This window comes from Sebastes umbrosus, chromosome 9 (genome assembly GCF_015220745.1).
Source record: "Sebastes umbrosus isolate fSebUmb1 chromosome 9, fSebUmb1.pri, whole genome shotgun sequence".
In the NCBI taxonomy this organism is placed as follows: Eukaryota; Metazoa; Chordata; class Actinopteri; order Perciformes; family Sebastidae; genus Sebastes; species Sebastes umbrosus.
In genome coordinates this window covers 7616332-7636134 of record NC_051277.1, presented here as the reverse complement: position 1 = coordinate 7636134, position 19803 = coordinate 7616332, and the positions used below count along the sequence as shown (strand labels likewise).

At 37.8% G+C, this 19803-nt stretch overlaps 3 protein-coding genes across 4 annotated transcripts; 1 reads left to right on the top strand and 2 right to left on the bottom strand.

The window, feature by feature from the left end:
- Positions 1 to 712: 712 nt before the first annotated feature.
- Positions 713 to 3239, top strand: LOC119494398. Its single transcript, XM_037780249.1, has 6 exons — positions 713 to 909; positions 1201 to 1530; positions 1636 to 1995; positions 2539 to 2685; positions 2800 to 2840; positions 2922 to 3239. The coding sequence occupies exons 1-6, from the start codon at positions 867 to 869 to the stop codon at positions 3054 to 3056; spliced, it is 1056 nt and encodes a 351-aa protein (XP_037636177.1). The 5' UTR covers positions 713 to 866; the 3' UTR covers positions 3057 to 3239.
- A 1713-nt stretch (positions 3240 to 4952) lies between these two features.
- Positions 4953 to 9216, bottom strand: LOC119494402. Its single transcript, XM_037780256.1, has 6 exons — positions 9132 to 9216; positions 8664 to 9008; positions 8240 to 8563; positions 7036 to 7152; positions 5847 to 5914; positions 4953 to 5450 (listed from the first exon to the last, which is right to left on the bottom strand). The coding sequence occupies exons 1-6, from the start codon at positions 9172 to 9174 to the stop codon at positions 5307 to 5309; spliced, it is 1041 nt and encodes a 346-aa protein (XP_037636184.1). The 5' UTR covers positions 9175 to 9216; the 3' UTR covers positions 4953 to 5306.
- Positions 9217 to 12313: 3097 nt separating this feature from the next.
- Positions 12314 to 16383, bottom strand: LOC119494405. 2 transcript variants are annotated; one of them, XM_037780263.1, is made up of 6 exons: positions 16312 to 16383; positions 15819 to 16163; positions 15376 to 15718; positions 14483 to 14485; positions 12810 to 12897; positions 12314 to 12636 (listed from the first exon to the last, which is right to left on the bottom strand). In XM_037780263.1, the coding sequence occupies exons 1-6, from the start codon at positions 16352 to 16354 to the stop codon at positions 12538 to 12540; spliced, it is 921 nt and encodes a 306-aa protein (XP_037636191.1). In that variant the 5' UTR covers positions 16355 to 16383; the 3' UTR covers positions 12314 to 12537. The 2 variants fall into 2 exon arrangements, with proteins under 2 accessions (XP_037636191.1, XP_037636192.1); XM_037780264.1 differs by lacking the exons at positions 12314 to 12636; positions 12810 to 12897; positions 14483 to 14485 and having other exon boundaries at positions 15280 to 15718.
- Positions 16384 to 19803: the final 3420 nt, after the last annotated feature.

Genomic DNA, 19803 nt, shown 5'->3' with positions numbered 1-19803 from the left:
TCCGCTTAATCATTAACCAGGAAGTCGATGGGTGGGTGAAAAGAACACCGGACTTTCGCTCAGGAAACCCCCGTTTGTGTCCCATGTCAAACCAGAAGTCAACATTTCTTAACTCCACTTCCGTAGCAGTTTTTTAACCCAAACCACGATCTTTTCCTAAACGTAACCAATTTGTTTTTGTTGCCTAAACCTGACCAAGTTGTTTTCCTGTGAAGACCGAAGTTTATCTTGGAAAGACTGCATGCATGTAACGAGCAGAACTTGACACGTTACTGGACATTCGTAGGAGAATGCACAAAAAATGAGTAATAGCTTTCTGTAAGATATCATGCAAACCGTTGTATGAGGATACGTAGCATTGTGTGTAGCCTATGTTAGACATTTAGCCCAAGTACAGCCTCGCAGAGCTGCTAGCATGGCCGCAGTCTTGTTTACTTGTGGATTTGTGTAACACTGATGATGCAGGATGAATGCTTTATTTGTCACTTCAACTTCTAGTTCACTTGTAACGTAGGCTCTGTGGACCTGGGATGGACTTGAACAAAAGGCAGCAATATAAAATTTTCTTTCTTCATCCAGCCAAAGAGAACTGAATACTAAGTCTGTCCTTTATAACACATTATCGAAACCAACTTTAGTGGGGGCAGTAGCAAAAAAAAAATGATTATGCTGCAGTTTGCCATTCCTCTCTTGTATTCAAACAGACCACAAAACCTCAAGGGTCTTAAGGTTGCATGAGAACATTGACACAGGAAATGAACTTTTGAAACCTCCCTACTGTGACGGTCTGACCCGTCACCAACATCTTATATCATCACCTTTACTCTGTGAAAAAGCAACGACTATCCTAACAAGAGCCCATCAGGATGATCCTTTTATGCATTACACTGCTTCTTCTCCATCAAGGATGTAAGTGCAATCTAACTCCGTCCAAACTATTTATCATTTCAGTATTCTGTAGGGAAAAAAAGTTTATTTTCTGAATGATTTTTTTTAAATATTTGTAGTAAGTGAATTATGGCTGCCTTTCTCTTAACAGTTAGTATGTAATTAAACATTTATATTTTTAGCTGTAGTTTCAGAAATAAATGTGTATATAAATGCATAGTTTGTTCTTCATTTTGTAATACTACATTATACATATAAATAATGATTACTATGTATTACCGATCATGTACTCTCCATTGTCTTTTAATTCAGATGCGCTGATCTCAGTGACCACAGTTCAACTGGGTGAACCTGCAATCTTCAAATGTTTTTTCCCTGATTCGGATTATAGCAATACACGAGTCAAGTGGTACAAACAGAGTATTGGTGATACTCTTGAATTAATGAGTACACTGATGAAAGGCACTGCAAATCCTTCGTTTGAACCAGAGTTTCCTCCTTCAAAATGCTTTGCAAACCTTTCAAAAACCACGAGCACTATGACCATTTTGAAGACAACCCCAGAAGATGAGGCAGTGTATCACTGTGCATTCACTACCTGGAGTGACGATGAGTGGACTGGCACGTATTTGTCTTTAAAAGGTAATACATGTCAGTAATGTGTATAATTGCAAATATCCGACTCTGCTTATTAAGTTGCATGACACAGACAACTTTTCACAATTTGTACTCTTTTGTATTTTTTAGGAAACACTCAGAGGACAACAGACTTTACTGTTGTTCAGCGGCCGACAGCATCTGATCCAGTTCATCCAGGCGACTCCGTCACTCTCCAGTGTTCGGTCCTCTCCGACTCTGAAAAGAAGTCCTGTTCTGGAGATTACAGTTTGCACTGGTTTGGAGTCGGATCGGATAAATCTCATCCAAACATCATCTACACTGATGGAAATAGACATGATGAATGTGAGAAGAGATCTGATACTCAGAGGAGTTGTGTTTATCGCTTCTCCAAGAACGTCAGCCACTCTGATGCCGGGACTTACTACTGTGCCGTCGCCACATGTGGGGAGATAATATTTGGACATGGAACAAAACTGGACATTGAAGGTAAGAATCATTATTCATTTTTAACATGTTTTTTCCATTTTATTGCCACCTCAAGTGCTTTTAAGGTTGGAAAAATCCTCTTATTCTACACTGTTTAACAGCATGATATACTGTATATTCTGTATTAGCTTGTTTCATCCCAAGACTCTGTGTTTTCATGGCTTAACCATTCCCTTTAAATGGAAATATTCTGCATGTCCTGGGCATCATTTTACACACATTTCTAACAAATTCATTCTATCATATTTGGTATCTTACTATCTTTATGATAGGAAGGAAAGGAAATAAAGTTCTGTGGGTTTGAACAATGTTTTGCTGTACATCATAAGTTATTAATGACCAACCCACCGGCAAGTCAATGTGGTTTAAGAGTTTAATAAGGAAATTGCATATTTGAGTGTCGATTAGTCTTGATTAGAGGTCAAATAAAATCCATACGGATTGATTGTAAGCAAATATTTATGACAAGTAAAATCCTCGTTGGTTGAATATAATTTTCATTTATTTTTACTAAATATTATTGTGTGTTTTTTCATGTTTCAGGAACCAGCTCACGGTCACATGGTGTTTTACTGACGGACAGTACATTTCTGTCCCTGCAGTGTGCGGTCTGGGCTATATGTCTGATTGTTATAGCCGTCCTCATTTACGCTGTCAAGAAAAACAAGTGTGACTATTGCAATACTAAAGGTAATAGAAGTTAACTCACTATATCGCACATTATTTAGCTGATACTAATGTCATTTAGTGTTGAAACAAACTAGTTCATCCTGATCTATTTTCTTTATCTATATCATATTATAGCTGTTTCCCTGCAAGAAAATGTTGCAAAAAGGAATTTAAAGGTAAGATCAACTTATCAAAATACTTATGATGCATCTTGATCGGTATTGTCATCTCACATAATTTGCGATACATTTTCTCAGAGAAATGAAGACGGATGGATTTATTCTACTGTCGTCTTTACCGTGATGGAAACTGGCAGAGGTGGAAAGAAGGATGCAAAAGCAGCGGAGAGAGAGAGGATCTACGCTGCTGTCAAGGCTTTCGGGTTGGATTAGCATGTTAGGTGGACTGTTTGAGATCAGTGTGTGATAGTTGATGTTATTCTTTTTAAAGCTAAAGGCTGTTGTTATATGTGGCTATTAGGTAGTGGTGTGCACATGATGTATATCTTGATTTAATGTTTTGTTGTTATGCTTACATGTAAAACTAAACTAATTAAAACAATTTTGTTCCATTTATGTATGTTGTCTTCTAACTTTGTGAAAAGGTGATAAGCACAGTACAGCTATGAGTGAAGACCTTTCATCCATCTGTGCTGCTGTGACACCGAAACTTTTACTGTCACACACACTTTCTATCTTTGTCAACTGGGTTATTTTTAGTCCTTTCGCCTCAAAACATCCTTTAACATGAACATTTCTAAAATCAGAGTTCTAAATATGATGGGGGTTAAATTTAATGTGTAATGTGAAGTCCCAATTGGAAAGTTCCAATTGTTTTCATTATAACCACTAAAGGCAGAGTTGTGGTGCTGGTTAATAAAATGCTACTGCAAGGATAAAAAAAAGTTAAACCTGTGGCGTCATCATGCAGCTGTCTTTGTCTACAACAGAAACCACAAAGCAGGAAGCCTTTATATGTAGTCTATGTTTAGGTATAATAAAGGTGTTAAAAGTTAATGCACATCACTTTTTCTCTGTTATTGATGTTGTTTGACCACATAAACTTTTGGGAAATTGTTGTGAACTTGATTTAAATCTTTAGCAGACCACGTCGGTGCTGAAAACACACTTTGTCTTTTCCTGTATGACCACCATACACCACGATATGTAAGAGTCAGATTTAACTATGATCATTCAGAGTGTTTCCCAACCATTTATACTGGTAAATACAATAATAGTCAGACAGTAGTGTAATCCAGAGGAAAAAATCTAATCCAGTTCACACTAATTCAGCACAGTTGGTGTGAAGAGCAGAATAGCCTGTAGGGGGCACTAAAAGGACATGGTTTTGTTTTGTTTTTTTTCAAATATGCATTGCTGACATTTTAGTGAAAAAAGTAAATAGATTTTGATTGATTTCTGTTTTCATGCTTCTAAAATAATTTAGACACCGTTTAGCCATCTAACATACAGTCATGCACTCTGACCCCATGATGACACATTGAGTGACAGCCCCCTCATTTGCATAATGAGGCAGTGTAGTACATTAAAGTATAAATGCATAATGTATAATTTATAACATAATATTATATTGTAACGTATGAATACAGAAATAAATAAGTGGTGAAATGCAAAGGGAAACTCGTAATAAACACACATATAAATAAATATAAAATTAATAAAAATTAATACAAAAATAAATAATTAAATAAAAAAATAATTGCAAAAATTCAAAATAAATAAAATTTAAATGTAAAAATAAATAAGAGGGAAAATTAAACAGGACTAAATAAGGGAATTAATACAAAGATAAATAAATAGAGAAGCAAATTAAAACAGAAATATCAATTTATGTCACATTTTATCAATTAATTAATTGTTACATTTATTTTTAATATTTTTGCTACATTTAATGACTTATTTATTATTGAGTCATTTATTTATTTATTCATATATTTTAGATTTTGGCAGGTTCTGTTCTCCATCTGTGTGTTGGTGATGTGAAGAGACATAAAACCCAGCCTCACCTTTGACCAGTGACGGGCTGACTTGTGAAGAAAAACTAACCATTTATCTCTGTTTTGCCACAAAAACTGCAGCGTGCAGCATTCTGAGTGATTTGCAGCCACTTCATGTCCTCTTTTATGCAAATTGTGGGATGTTCATTTGAAAAAAAAAATGTTGTTGCAAGGCCCTGATCATAAACATACACACACAAGCCACAGTACAACACACATGGCCAAGTATACCGACATCTATCCAAATTGCAGTAATAAAACAAATAGCATGTAAGTCACTTTATTAGTAGCAAACTCAGCAATTAGTAGTACAGCTTGGATGTAACATCATTGTTCAATGGATATGGCAAACTCACATATTCTGTCCTCATGTACTGATGTGCAAATAATTTATTATTTTCAACTTAAGCTTTTCTCAGTCACCCACTTTTGCCTGTACAACCAGTCACGTTTTGCATTCTGTCATTTGTCACAAGATGAACTTGACCTATAGGAAGCGCTTATTTAATACCAAATTATTAAGAAAATGAATTAACAGCATGGCATTTGTTAAAAACATTCAAAGCTGAGCTAAGCCGAAGCTCTATGAGAAGACTTGGTGTTTGGTTTGCTTGCAGGCGCTGCTCTACCTGGGCTGGTGCTGTGTGTGGTAGTCTGCTCTCACAGGAGAGTACACACACTCTGGTGACTCTCTCTTTTTCGTCACTCTTGTCACTTTTCTTGCGGAGAAATTCAGTGCTGCATAGTTCAATGCTTCTCCGTCACCACCCTGTAAATAAATAATTGTCTATTAATAATTTTTATAGATTAAGGACTATAAAATGAAGCACAGATAATCACAACCAAGTCTAGAATATACAGTAGTGAACATGAGTACCAACAGTACGCTTGTTTACATTCCAGCCAAACAACGTTGCACTGGTGGAAGTTAACGTTTATGTTTTAAGAAATACTAGATACGTAGTTTCATTCTACTGTGTAGGTTTTATTGACAACCTGTAACACATTGGCAAAAGATTCAGTTATGAATAAATCGACGCAGGAAACAGTGCGAGACAGAGAAGCCTGAGGAGTCCAGAGTCAGAATAACGTAGCATAGTTTAAAACTAGGATGCTTTTTGTCTCTGAATTTGATGCTAAGTATCAAGATTTTAAACATATTTACCAGGTCAGCTTGTTGATCCACTGTTGACTTGTCATGTCCAGGATTACGGGCGGCACTCCTTGCTCCTGCTGATGAAAGCAAAGCCTTCAGAAAGTGTGTACACACTGTGAACGGCTGTCATATCAATGTGACTTTAATCAACCTCAAGACCTCACATTTCAGTTCTTTACTTTACGTTTTCTAGATGAATATGATACCAGTATCTTAACTCTAGCTTTAAAACTGAGCTACAACCTCTTGAAGACTATAATGTTGCGTCCTAGAGGGTTTTATTCTTTTTCATATTTATTAAGGCCGTCAAAGGTAATGAGATAATAACACATTAACGCAAATTTGTTTTAACGGCACTAATTTCTTCAACGCTTTAACGCAATTAATCCTTTGGAGGTTGTAGCGGGCTCAGTTTTAAAGATAGAGATGAGATACTGGCATCATATGAAACCTAATAATGTATAGTTTGATGTAACGTAATCAGTGTAACAGCTCTGTGTGATTTCATTGGGACAACACATACATTTGTTACTTTTTATCACAAAATTTGTCAAATCAAAACAGAATGTCGTGACAAATGTCAGTTGAATTTTAAGGTATTCATTTGTAAATGTACCCCTCGAGTTTTTTCCCTTTTATGGGACTTCGCGGTTGGAATTTATCTCAGAAAATATTGTATTCTATTCATCCCACATTTACCATAGAATTGTAGTTATAAGTTTGCAAAATTTGGATTTACATTTACAAAACATATGGTGAGATCTAACAATGACTCCGTTTATTTAAAAGGTGAAAAGGGGCAGATGCAGTGTTGCAAAGATATCTTTCACAAACGGTATGTCGGCATACAGAACATTTATTTTGAGCAAGATTTAGTTTTCCATGTCCACTTTTGACATTATGTAAAGACGCACGTGTGTTGTCCCAAAGAAGACATATGAATGGATGTTTAAAATGACCCAGGATTTAAAGTGGCAACCACATAATCAGAGGTTCACAGTTTATATCCTTGGGGCTAAAACTGATAAATTACTACCTATACGAGATTGGCAGGGGAAAAAAAGACAAGATAGAGGAGAACAAAATTATTCAATAGCTCTTATAAACAAATCCAACTGCATTTTTTAGGCGTTCTAAATGTTAGAACATGAGCATAAATCAATGCCTAAATAAATCCATGTATAGTTGAGGAATCTACCTTTGCAGTGTTCACAAACTCTCCTTCGACTTACGCAGAAAATAAGGACAACAATCACCGTCACACAGCAGGCCAACAGGGCTCCAAGCACAATGAGTACTGGGTCTAGTTTAGGTCCTGGAATGAGAGAAATGTCAAAATAGACACTTATCACATCACTTATGTTTGTTTGTTTATTTCAATGACTACCTGGAGCAATATTAAGAGTAACTCAAAAAAAAAATTGTCATGCAAAATAGTCATTATTTGCTTTTCAAGATGCTGTCATTTTTTCAAGTATGATCATTTCTCTAAGTGAAAACTATCCTTCTTCCATTTGTTGTAGCAAGGAGTTTTAATAATTTTCTTTCCTTGCACCATGTTTATCAAAACCTCTTTTGAGAATAAACAGACAAATACAAGAAAGGCACGAAAACATGTCTTCTTTGACTAACATTTAACATGTCAAAGAGCTGAGATTCTGTCTTGCGTAAAAATGCAACTTGAAAGGGACTTATGCACATCGATTTTTAGAAAGATATTTATCGACAAATAAATATATGCAGAGTAGTAACCATAAATTACTGATATGCTTTATACATTTATATACATTTATATATATATATATATATAATCCAATCTGACCAGCTTTTACGTACAACCCATTTGTACCCAAAGACTATCTTTAGTATGATAAGGAAAAATGCCACAACATTTGTTTGATTCATCAAAAGTCTTGAAATTTGGAACAGACATAACTTTGAAATGTTTAGATCACATGAGAAATCACTTTCTATCAATGATCAAAAATGATTTTTGAAACACTATGCAATATCTTTAATATTCAACTTGTTATGAGTTCATAGATACCAAATACTTGATTGTGCTCTTTGTAGTTTCTGAGATACAGCCATTTAGTTATAATACTAAATCTAGTCTTTGTGCGCATGTAACGACTGTTTATTCCTAAAATATAATGGAGTCTGTTGCAAAAACAGTAGTCCCATCATGTGCCCGAATACTAGATATAGTATGATAACAAAAACTCACTTTTCAGCCAAATGATTTGACCTATTTTGAAAATGTCTTCACATTTGGGCATAGGCAAGCCCAGAGAACACTTCCATCACCACCAAAGGAAATAAAACAATTTCAGTTGCGGGCACAAATGGGTTAAAATGTACTAAAGATTTAATAATTCAACATTAAAGACTTTAAAACGTACTTGTTTCCACTTTGGTTCCTTCACCCAACAGGACCTCTCCACATGTGACCACAGCGCAGTAGTAAGTCCCATTATCAGAGGAGTTCTGTATAGTTTTGGACAGACTGTAGACACAACTTCTTTCCTCTTGTTCATCACTGTGAGTGTAAATGATGCCGGGATGAGATTGTCCTGATCCAGATCTGAACCAGTACACATTCTGTTTACCTGGACACTGGACTTCTTTGTTCTTGGAGTGAAGTGAACACTGGAGAGTCACTGAGTCGCCCGGCTGGACCGACTTCGGACTTTGTTTCACGTAGAAAGATTTCTGATGCTTACGATCTGCATGATTTAGTTAAAAAAGACATCAAAAGGAATTAATCTTAATTATTTGTACGATATAAAAACTTGGCACAAACACTGAAAGTAAAATATATGTTACCGTTCACAGCCAAGAAGATGCCATTAACAAAACTGTGTGAATATGCTGTTCCCTTGTGACAGAAGTATGTTGCTTCGTCCTCTTTGCTGACATTTGTGATGGTAAGATTATACTGATTCTTCCCCGCTGTGACTTTGAAACGTGAGTTGTTAAATTGTGTATCAAGTTTTGGTTGAGTAAATGATCCCTTAGCAACTGTTTGGATCATAAATCCAAGAGGCTGCTTATACCAGTAAAAGAAGTATCCTTCCCTCTCAGAAACTGGACAGTGCAAAGTAATATTTCCACCAACTTCAACTACAGTCATAGAGATCTGGTGAGAAACCTCTTCAGCTTGAATCAGGTCTGAAGAAAAGAGACAAATATGACAAAAACAGTGACGAATGTAAAAATCTACCATAAGAAATAACTTTGACTTGTCTTTTAACAAACAATATAAACATTCATATGGTTTAAAGTTGCACTTACACACTGTACTGAGAAGAAACAAAGCAGCCAGTCTTCCGATCATTGTGGTAAAACACCCTTCTCTTGCTCAACTGATGTCTTCCTACCTAAATAAAGGTTGTCACATGATCATCAAAGTGTGCAAAGTGGAAATCCTTCTGATTGGCTGAAATGTAATAAATGCACTTCCTCTTAAATTTAGCAAATCCATGATCCACTTTCAACAACTCTTAGACGCACATGTATTGTTTGTCGTTTTTTACTATTATACTACTTTATGCAAAGGGTGCATGAATTATCATGAATTAATGTGTTACATAATCCATGAAAAAGCATGAATTATTAATGTAGTACTTCATAATCGGGAATAATTAAAATCTCATGCAAAAGTTAATGTAAGAACAATACGTTAATTGATGCAACAACTATGGTACTACTTTTTCATGACTTCATCATGTTTGTAGCCCTTCAAATAAAGTGGTGACCTGGTCCGTCTTTAACACATACATATAATAACAAATAATTATATGTAATTTCTATAGATCTTGTGTTTTTGCCAAGAAAATGTTATTGATTTCTTATGTGACATAATGTTTGTATTGGTAATAGTGAGTTATCTTATACTACGTGATACATACAACTTTTCTGTTCCTAACTAGTATTGATGATTGAAATGGAAAAACTGTTAACTTTTCCTGCTTGGGCCGGTGTCGATAACATTACTCGCTCCCGTTGCCGCCTCTCTATATCTCTCTTGCTTCACCACTCACGTAAGTTGTAAGTTGCAACCTCACCACTAGATACCGATAGATCCTACACACTGTTCCTGTAAGTCATGCATGAACTCATGATAATTCATGCATTAATTCATGATAATTCATGCACCCGATGTTTCCAAAGCACTTTCCAAACTTTTAAATAAACAAAAGTTGTCATAATAATTAAAACATTTATTTATTAAGCGAGGGAAAGACAGTGTGAATAAGAGCCAGCAAACAGAAAGCAGTCTGTATATTTGTCCATCACAACTTCCCCCAATCACAGATGAAAGACAACAAAGAAGCAGGAAGCTTTTTATGTTGTAAGCACACTCAGTCTTTCTGTCTGGATTGTTTGAAAAATACTGTTTCAGGAGATTGTTTGACTGGAGATGACTGCTTTGTCTTTCGTAAAGGCAATCTGCATTTGTGTCTTGAAAACAACATGCAAAGCCACAAGCAGAAGCTACACTGAGAGACAAAAGCTGTGGTGGGCCATTTTTCCGCCTTTGACCAACCACCAAGGCTGTTTACGCAGAAGAGACCCGACTATGGGCTTCAACAGGAAATGAAGTGAGGTTAGAGGTGCAAAGAGAAAGAGCTACAAGGGGCTAATTTTAGTTTAACCAGTTGACCTGATTGTTATAATTTTACTTACATGCTCATTTCTAGCATAAATCACTGTCTTTCTTTCCCATTCAGTCCTAGACAGTGTCACATGTGGAGCTTACAGCGCCATTATGAAAAAAGTAATGAAGTCAAGCAACACACTCCACTCTTGATGTCACAGAAAACAAGAATCTGCACTCACATGGCGAGGTTCAGCTGCGTTTTTTTCTATTTATGTGGCTTTACCATGTGATGTACACTGGAATAGATCTTAAAGGAATATTTGCTCTCTTCCAAAAGTTAGATGAGAAGACGGATACCACTCTCATGTTTGTGCAACGAATATGGAGCTGGAGCAAAGAGGCAAGTAGCTTAGCTTAGCATGAAGACTGGAAACAGGGGGAAACTGCTAGCCTGGCGCTCTCCAAAGTTTAAAAAATACACCTACTTGCACACCGAAAGCTCACTAATTCACATATATCTTGTTTAATTAGTACAATTGATCCATGAACATGTACCCCAAGGAGTTATTAGAATAATAACATTTGCGTGTGTTTGTGGAATGATGCCTCAAATATTACCGGGTGAGAGTTAAGGATTCATCACTGGTAAATTTGAAAATGATATGTTTAATACAAACAAATCGATGAGTGAATGAAGACTTGCGGTAAAGTCTCTTTCTGATTTACCAGATAGAAGAAGTAGGTCAAAGCTGTGGGAAGATGACAGCGAGAAGCTCTGCTCTTACCAGAAATACCTGGGTGTGAACAGTGACTGATTCCCCACTCTCACCGATGACCCCTAAAGAAAAGCTGCTAACCACAGACAAGTGCAGTCAGAATACACTGTGTCCATAACTCTAGTATCACTATAGAACCACATGGTAAAACTAAATGTGTGTCCTTCACCTGTATCTGCAGTACTCCTGTAAGCTTTTATTGTGAAATTAATGACAACAATAATGGCAATTCAATTGTTGCCTGTTGGGCTTGAGTTTGCCATGTTATGATTTGAGCATATTTCTTATGCTAAATGCAGTACCTGTGAGGGTTTCTGGACAATATTTGTCATTGTTTTGTGTTGTTAATTGATTTCCAATAATAAACATATACATACATTTGCATAAAGCAAGCATATTTGCCAAATCCCATGTTGATAAGAGTATTAAATACTTGACAAATCTCCCTTTAAGGTGTGTGTATCTGACATTTGGTGCCCACTTCTAACAAGGCTTGTGAGCAAACAGTAAAACAACGTTGGTATCACGTAGTATCTCCGGTTTGTCAGTTAGTGTGGAAAAAAACGGATAAATGGATTTGGTGTGAAGTAAATGCAATGGAACGGGGGAGGGAGAATGAGACATCTAGTGGCTGAATGTCATCAATGTTATAAATAGTACCTTTAATATCCCAACTTACAGGAGTATGTAAACGGCTCAGGAGGGTTGTTGTTGTTAATTGATTACCAATAATAAATGTATACTGTATATTCCAATGTTGATAAGAGTATTAAATACTCCCTTTAAGGTACATTTTGAACAGATACAAAATGTGAGATTAATTTGCGATTAATCATGATTAACTATGAACAATCAAGCAATTAATCGCTATTAAATATTTTGTATTGATTGACAGCCCTAATAATGATAAAGACAGGTTGGTCCAGCAGCAGATTAATGATATTAAACACTTATTTAATGCAACATTAAGTGCAATGCTACAGAAGGATAAGTCACAGTTTCTATGATGCAAACACACTGCTGACTTTTATGTGCACACAGGATATTTTTTTATCAACATGGATTTTCTTAAGAATGACAGTGGAAGATTTCTGACATTATCCTTTTTTTTATTTAAACTTTGAACAATGATTCATGAAGCACTCTGTCTTCCAAGCATCAACAGATATATCTATTATTATTTCATCAAAGCACATTAGCAAACACAAGTTAAGGCTGGAGCATGCTTCTGTAACACTTTTCCATTACATGTTGAGATGGCTTTCTTATAACAAAGAGCTGAATTCCTTTTCAGTGGATTTCACCCAAACAGAAGACGTGCTTATCGTTGCAACTGTTGTCTCTTTTTTTCTTCGTCTTCTTGCTTTTCATTGTAGAGAAATCCAGTGGTCGAATAGCTCAATGCGTCTGCTTCGCCATCCTAAGAATAATAGTTTTAATAGTCAGAACTGTGACATCACTACCAAGTGTAAAATATAGCTAATAGGGCTTTGGTATCAGCAAAGTTTCCTGTAATGCCCTTTATTTTTTAATGAGCAAAATATTCTGTAAACACAAGTTATGTACCTCACCTTTGCAGTGTACTGAACTTACCTTCAGTTTCTTGAGAAAATAAGGATGACAATCACAATCAGGCAGAGAACCAGCAGGATCCCGAGGATGATGATAACTGGGTCCCATTCTGGGTCCCATTCTTGCCCTGAAATAATTAAAAACAAGACTCGGTCAAAACCGAGTATATGGCTGGACCGTGTCTGGTCAGTCTGTGAATTTGTGGCTAAATTGTTCTACAAATAAACTGGGAAAAAAAGTTCGGAAACTTCTGTTTGGTCGATTATTTCTCTGTTGTTACAATGCTAAGTGGCATTGTATTTTATATGGTTGGAAAGCCTGTTTATATACCTTCACAATGATGTCCAACTTGTAAGGATCATGCATTTGTAGGATGAGCAGCACAGCTGAATATGTGGGGAGTGCCCAAGAAAAATTTGCCAAGATGCTCTGCCAATGGTAAACAGTGTATTCTCATAAGGCTACCAGGAAGCCTGCAATGACTGCCCTTCACCGTCAGGCCCGTTTACGCTGGTGTCGACAACACAGACAATAGAACCTGAACATGTGGGGGAATGTCATGTTCAGTGATGAGTCCAGGTTCTGTCTGCGAAAGTTGGATGGCAGGGTCAAAGTATGGAGACGACGCGGAGAGCGCTGTGCTGATTGTTCAACCGATGGAGTAACAGCTTTTGGTGGGGGCAGTGTCATGGTGTGGGGCGGCATCTCCCTCACTGGCAAAACGAAGGCTTATCATCATTGAAGGCCATCTCAATGCAGTGAGATATCGGGATGAGTTTCTGCAGCCAGTGGCGATCCCATATCTCCACAATCTGGGACCTAACTTCATCCTCCAAGATGACAACGCTCGCCCCCACAGAGCCAGGGTTATCACAGACTACCTCCACAAAGTGGGAGTAGAGAGAATGGAACGGCCTGCCAAGAGTCCACACCTCAACCCAATTCAGCATTTGTGGGATCAGCTTGGGCGTGTTGTACGTGTTAGAGTGACCAACACAACCACGCTGGCTGACCTACAACAAATCCTGGTTGAGGAATGGAACGCCATCCCACAGCAACGTGTGACCAGGTTGATGACCAGCATGAGGAGGAGGTGCCAGGCTGTTGTGGATCTTCCACCCGCTACAGAGGCTCCTGACGGTGTATTAAATGAATAAAGTGTAAAATAGCCAATATGTCTTGTTTGTTCCTTGTTACTGATAGAGAGTTCAATCATCCAATCCACCAAACAACTCAAAACAAGAGTCAATACCACTGAGAATACACTGTTTACCATTGGCAGAGCATTTTGGCAATTTTTTCTTGGGCGCTACCCACATAATCAGCTGTGCTGCTCATCCCACAAATGCATGATCCTTACAAGTTGGACATCATTGTAAAGGTAAAAAAACAGGCAAGATAAACAGGCAACCATGTAAAATACAATGCCAATTTGCATTGAAACAACAGAGAAATAATCCACCAAACACAAGTTTCCAAACTTTTTTTCCCCAGTTTAGTCAGTGGTCATGTCTATAATGTTAAATCCAGCGGTGCATGTCCACCAGGTCCGGTGAGGACACTAGGGGACGCGCTGCTCCACTCAACTGGCCGTTCAAACGTTGACAGACCCTATTGTTGAATGTACCTGATTGGTCCCTGGTTTTCTGCTCACCGTTTCAAACAGGAAACAACATGGCGGCCTGCTTGTAAACTTTCTGTCATTCCGTCTAAACAATCCACCAAAATCTACTTCTGAAAACATTTTAAGTGAGAAATAGGCGATGCCACTGCTGAATCTGGTTTCATTTTAGAATTAGATTGCCTAGTTTCACAGCCTGGTCCAAGTTTCATGAGCTGGACACGTCAAGCTGGACGGGCTCATTTGCATAATTTCATAATAATTTTGAAAGAGCAACTGCCAATGAGGGAACTCCAACACTCGGCCAACCAATCGTGTAACTTCATCACTCAATGACAGACTTTTGCATTTGTAGGGCTGGCCCTCTGCGATCCAGCCAAACATGTCTTTACCCTCCCTTTACTTTTACCACATCCATTACTTTTAGGTGACTCAATGGTAAATAGCTTACATACTGCATAATATATTATTTAGTTTATCAAATGTACAATTTTTCACCATCCATGATTATTTTAATTAAGGACTTTCAATTTAGAGAGTCATGAAATAGTTGCGATAATGCTTTGATTCGGTAAGTAATTAATCAAGACCTCTTTGTGTATTTAACTTTTGAGTTTGCAATGTTTCTACTAATTTCTCATCAAACAAACAATTGATGTTTGTGAAATATACATAGTATGAACTAATTCAGTGGTTTCTAACCTTTGTGGTTTGTGAGCCTTTGAAACACAAAGTCAACTCACCGCCCCTCATCGAAGATTACAGACAGTATTTCTAACTGAGCATTTCGAGCTGATCTAATCTGAATCATTTTTAGAGGCCTTAAGAGGTAAAACTATCCAATATTTTACAAGAAAAAAGGCAAAAGCAGAAGAATGTTTTTTGGTTTCTCTTTCCTATTATCAACACTGCACTTAGATAGCAACAGAATAATAATCAATAGAGATGCATTATGATTTAAACAACGTACTTGTTTCCACTTTGGTTCCTTCACCAAACAGGATCTCTCCACATGTGACCACAGCACAGTAGTAAGTCCCAGTATCAGAGGAGCTCTGTATAGTTTTGGACAGACTGTAGTCACAACTTCTTTCCTCTTCTTCATCACTGTGAGCGTAAATGATGCCGGGATGAGATTCTCCAGATCCAGATCTGAACCAGTACACATTCTGTTTACCTGGACACTGATCTGTGTTTTCTTTGTTTTTGGAGATAAGTGAACACTGGAGAGTCACTGAGTCGCCCGGCTGGACCGACTCAGTGTCTGGAATTTGTTTCACGTAGAAAGATTTCTGCAGATTTTTATGATCTGTGTGATTCACAAAAAGGCAGTTAATGTTTATGATATAATGGATTGTTTGGTATTGGCAAAGCAGAAAAAAAGCACACTGAAATTAAACATACTTTACCATTTACAGCCAAAAGTGTGCCATTAACAAATCCCATCTTGTATGCTGATCCTGCTTGACAGAAGTATGTTGCTTCATCGTCTTTGCTGACATTTCTGATGTTAAGAATATACTCAGAGTTCACGTTTGTGATTGTGAATCTTGAGTTGACGAATTGTCCTGTAAGTGTTACTGTGTTAAAAGTTCCTGCTGCAACTGTTTGAACCATATATCCAGGCTTCAGCTTATACCAGTAAAAAATCCCGGCTTCATTTTGCACGAATGTACACGTCAGAGTAAAATTATCACCAAGTTCAAGCACAGTCAAAGAGATCTGTTGAGGGACCTCTTCAGTTAGAATCAGGGCTGAAGAAAAGAGACAAATAAAAACAAATTTACAACACAACAAGACAAAAAGAATGACAATCGTAAAATATCTACCATAAGAAAGATTATTACTTTGCCTTTAACACAGTTCAATATAAACAGTCATATTGTTTAAAGTTACACTTACACACTGTACTAAGAAGAAACAAAGCAGTCAGTCTTCTGGTCATTGTGGTACAGCACTCTTGTCTTGCACTACTGATGTCTACCGCCCAAATGAAAGATAGTCAGGAGGTGCTCAAGGTTTACAAAGTAGAACTCATTGTGATTGGCTGAAATGCAGACAATGCACATAGCCCTAAATTTAGCAAACCCATGATCGTGTCCCCTTTTCAGTGAAATTCTGATTTATTTGTATTTGTGTTTTTCTTTAATGTTAGACTAATAATGCATTTGCGGTGAATTGCTTGTCTAAAGATAAACAATAAACCAAATTACACTCAGTTTTAAAGAAGTAATCAGCAATAATAATGAAGCTGAGGTTAAAAAAATAAATACTTTTTATTTTTCAAAAAGTATAAAATTGAACGTCTACTAAATGGACCTTTATGCCGGGTTCACACTGGACGCGGAAGTGCCCCAAACCGGCGTGCTATGTTAATTGTCAAGCGAGCCGAAGCCTGGCTGTTCACACAAGAAGCGTATTTTTCTGCGCCGGTCAACAATCAATTCTGCTGTTTTCTGTCGAGCTCTATCTCTCTCTTTGTCTGTCAGTGTGTCTGTGTTTCTGCTTGTCTCTCTCGCTGACAACTGACAAATATGCAGAATAAATACATAATTTAAAACCCACGATCACAAACAGCAGTGACCCTAGGCTATTTCTAATAAATATAGTGGATTTTGAAATTTGATTGTGGGGGTCAAGTCAAAAGCGTCCGTGTGATGCATATTTTATCATCTAATCAGAATCAGGTCATTTATATCACATATAATATCATTTATATTGTTTTTAGTAGATTAGCAGTGTGTTTTCTCGCCAGAATCGCTTGCGGCATGCAGAGAAGATAGACAAGACAGCGAAACTATAGCTGAAGATCGCGAGCCGGCTGCAGGGCTCCGGGGCGCGGTGCGTCCAGTGTGAACACCCCGTCCAGTGTGATCAGCCCGTCCAGTGTGAACAGCCCAACTGGTTGACATGGGCGCCGAAAGGATGCGGGCAGCACTTCTCTGAAATCGCAGCTCTTCCGCGTCCAGTGTGAACCCGGCGTTAGTGGGGTTGCTTTCTCAGCCTCAGGGAGCAGAGGACAAATAGCTTGTAGTTGTAGCCACCACAGATATCTGATGGTGCTAGTCTTTTACTTTTCCTGCATAAATGATGCTGCAACAGGTGTATTCTGAGATTTCATCTGCACTTTTTAACAGGCTTGTTTACAACCAATTCTGACATTTTCTGAAACTGGTTGTTGCAAAGCTGTCTGACCAGGCTAACACAAGGCTACCAAACACCATATAACATACTGCTGTGTACAGGCAGCAGACCCACAAAAGAAAACTAACACGACTGACAGACTCATACAAACTTCTCGTCACAACAGTCTACAGAATTACAACTGTAACGGGAATTTATTGTTGAAAACTTTCTAGTCCTTATTTAAATGACTTCACTACACAGGCTCCCTAGAAATTTGCTCCCATAAAGCCCAATTCTAACCAGGTTAGTGAGGTTATTCATGTGTAAGTGACATGTCAGGACCCTTTGTTTGGCATTCAGCACAGTATCTCTAGGAATCTAAACAATATTGGGCGATTCTACAGAGGATGATTTAGGTGTGGTGCAGTGTTGGGCAGTAACGCATTATAATAACAGAGCTATTTATGTTGTAAGTGCATTTTCGTTCAGGACTGTTTGCAAAATAATGTGTTAGAAAACATTGTGAGAGGACAACTACTCTGTGTTTCTTGTCTCACAGCACTTTGTAACGGCAATTTACATTGAAAACAACAAGCAGAGCCACATGCAACAGCTACACTGACAGACAAAAGCCGTGGTGGGCCATGTCTGCCTTTGACCAACCACTGAAGCTGTTTAACTGGAAGAGACCTGCCTATGGGTATCAACAGGATATGTAGTGAGGTTAGAGGTGCAAGAAGGGTAGCGAAACAAGAGGCATCAGAAAGCTAATTTTAGTTCAGCTGCGTTTTTGTAACTTATTACACTGAGGCACGCAGGTGCAGACTTTCAAATGGATTTTTACATTTTTAAATATGTCCACTACATGCACCGTGCATCACACTGCAAATGAAAGGACTTTTGAGTCAACCCAGTTCACCACACATTGATAATGTGTTAATACTGTTTCCATCTGCCCTGCAGGTACAGCATGTGCCTCTGAGAACATATTTATCAAAGATCAGTCACCTCTTCACGTGATCTTTGAGCTGCATGTTTCACTCTGATAAATATGTAAAGTCCAAGGAAATGAAGGTCATTCTATGAAGACAACCACATTATATATTTGAGGGTCTTCGTGACATGAATAACTGATGTGGAGTAAGAGATTGTGTTTTTGCAGCAGTAGATTAAAACATGGATGTGCTGCACCTTCACCGAGATCTGGGTTAGATCAGTGAATGTGTAGCACTGACAATGCATGACTAAAATACTGTATCACTGACCAGGTGTGGCTTTGCATAACCCTCCTGTACCATGACACTATTTGCCTACTATTGCACATGCTTTGCTGACTTCATAACCCCCCTTCATAAGACTAAAATGGTGAGAATGACAGGAAGAAAGGAGGCTCTGAAATCACACCTTATTTTGGCAGCCCTACCACAGCCGTGCTCAACTTTCCACTCGTCATTTGTTCGTCATTGGTGAGTGTTAAACTGGAACAACAGCCATTTTTAAAACATTGAGTTTATTCTGGAGGCTATATAACATAAAAGGAAAAAATACTGCAACTTGCTCATGTACGCAAGGGCCGGGAAACCACAAGGTGGCAGCGGCCATTGACAGTAACTACCTGTCAATGGCGATTTGAATGGAGTATAGAATTTCAACAACATTTTCAATATAAATCAACGTGCTGTCACTTCCTGAATCAAGTTTAGTAACAATAAACACTTATAAGATAGGGAAACTGTGTCATACCTTTCTGACTTCTCTCGTTTTCCAGTAGTTATAGTTTATGCAAGTACTGTCCCTTTGAACAGAGAAATCCACTGGAACGGAGAGATGCGCATGATTTCAGCGTATGTTGTGACGGTCATCTCGCAGCTAGCGACCATGTTAGTGATAGGCACGGCATATTGGTACCTAGTTTGATAGTAAAATAACGTTAGCAATAGCTTATTCCATAAATACAGTACTAGATCTTTGTTGACCAACTAAAGTGCGGATGGGAATAGTCCGAGATGCCTTACTGGTGTGCTGGAGTTGGGCCGGTGTAAAAATGTTCAAACTGGTTTGATATTAAACCAAACACCTCAGGCCATGTCGTGCTTTAATTATATTCTCCTCAGAAACTATGTACGGTAACGTTGGGCTGCTCATATCTAGATAACTGGAGTAACTTGTATTTCGCCTGCTCTCATTACTGAACTGGAAACTAGTCCCATGCAGAAGGTTTGTGGTGTAATGGCGTTGATAAATGTGTGTGAGAGAGAGAGAGTAGAA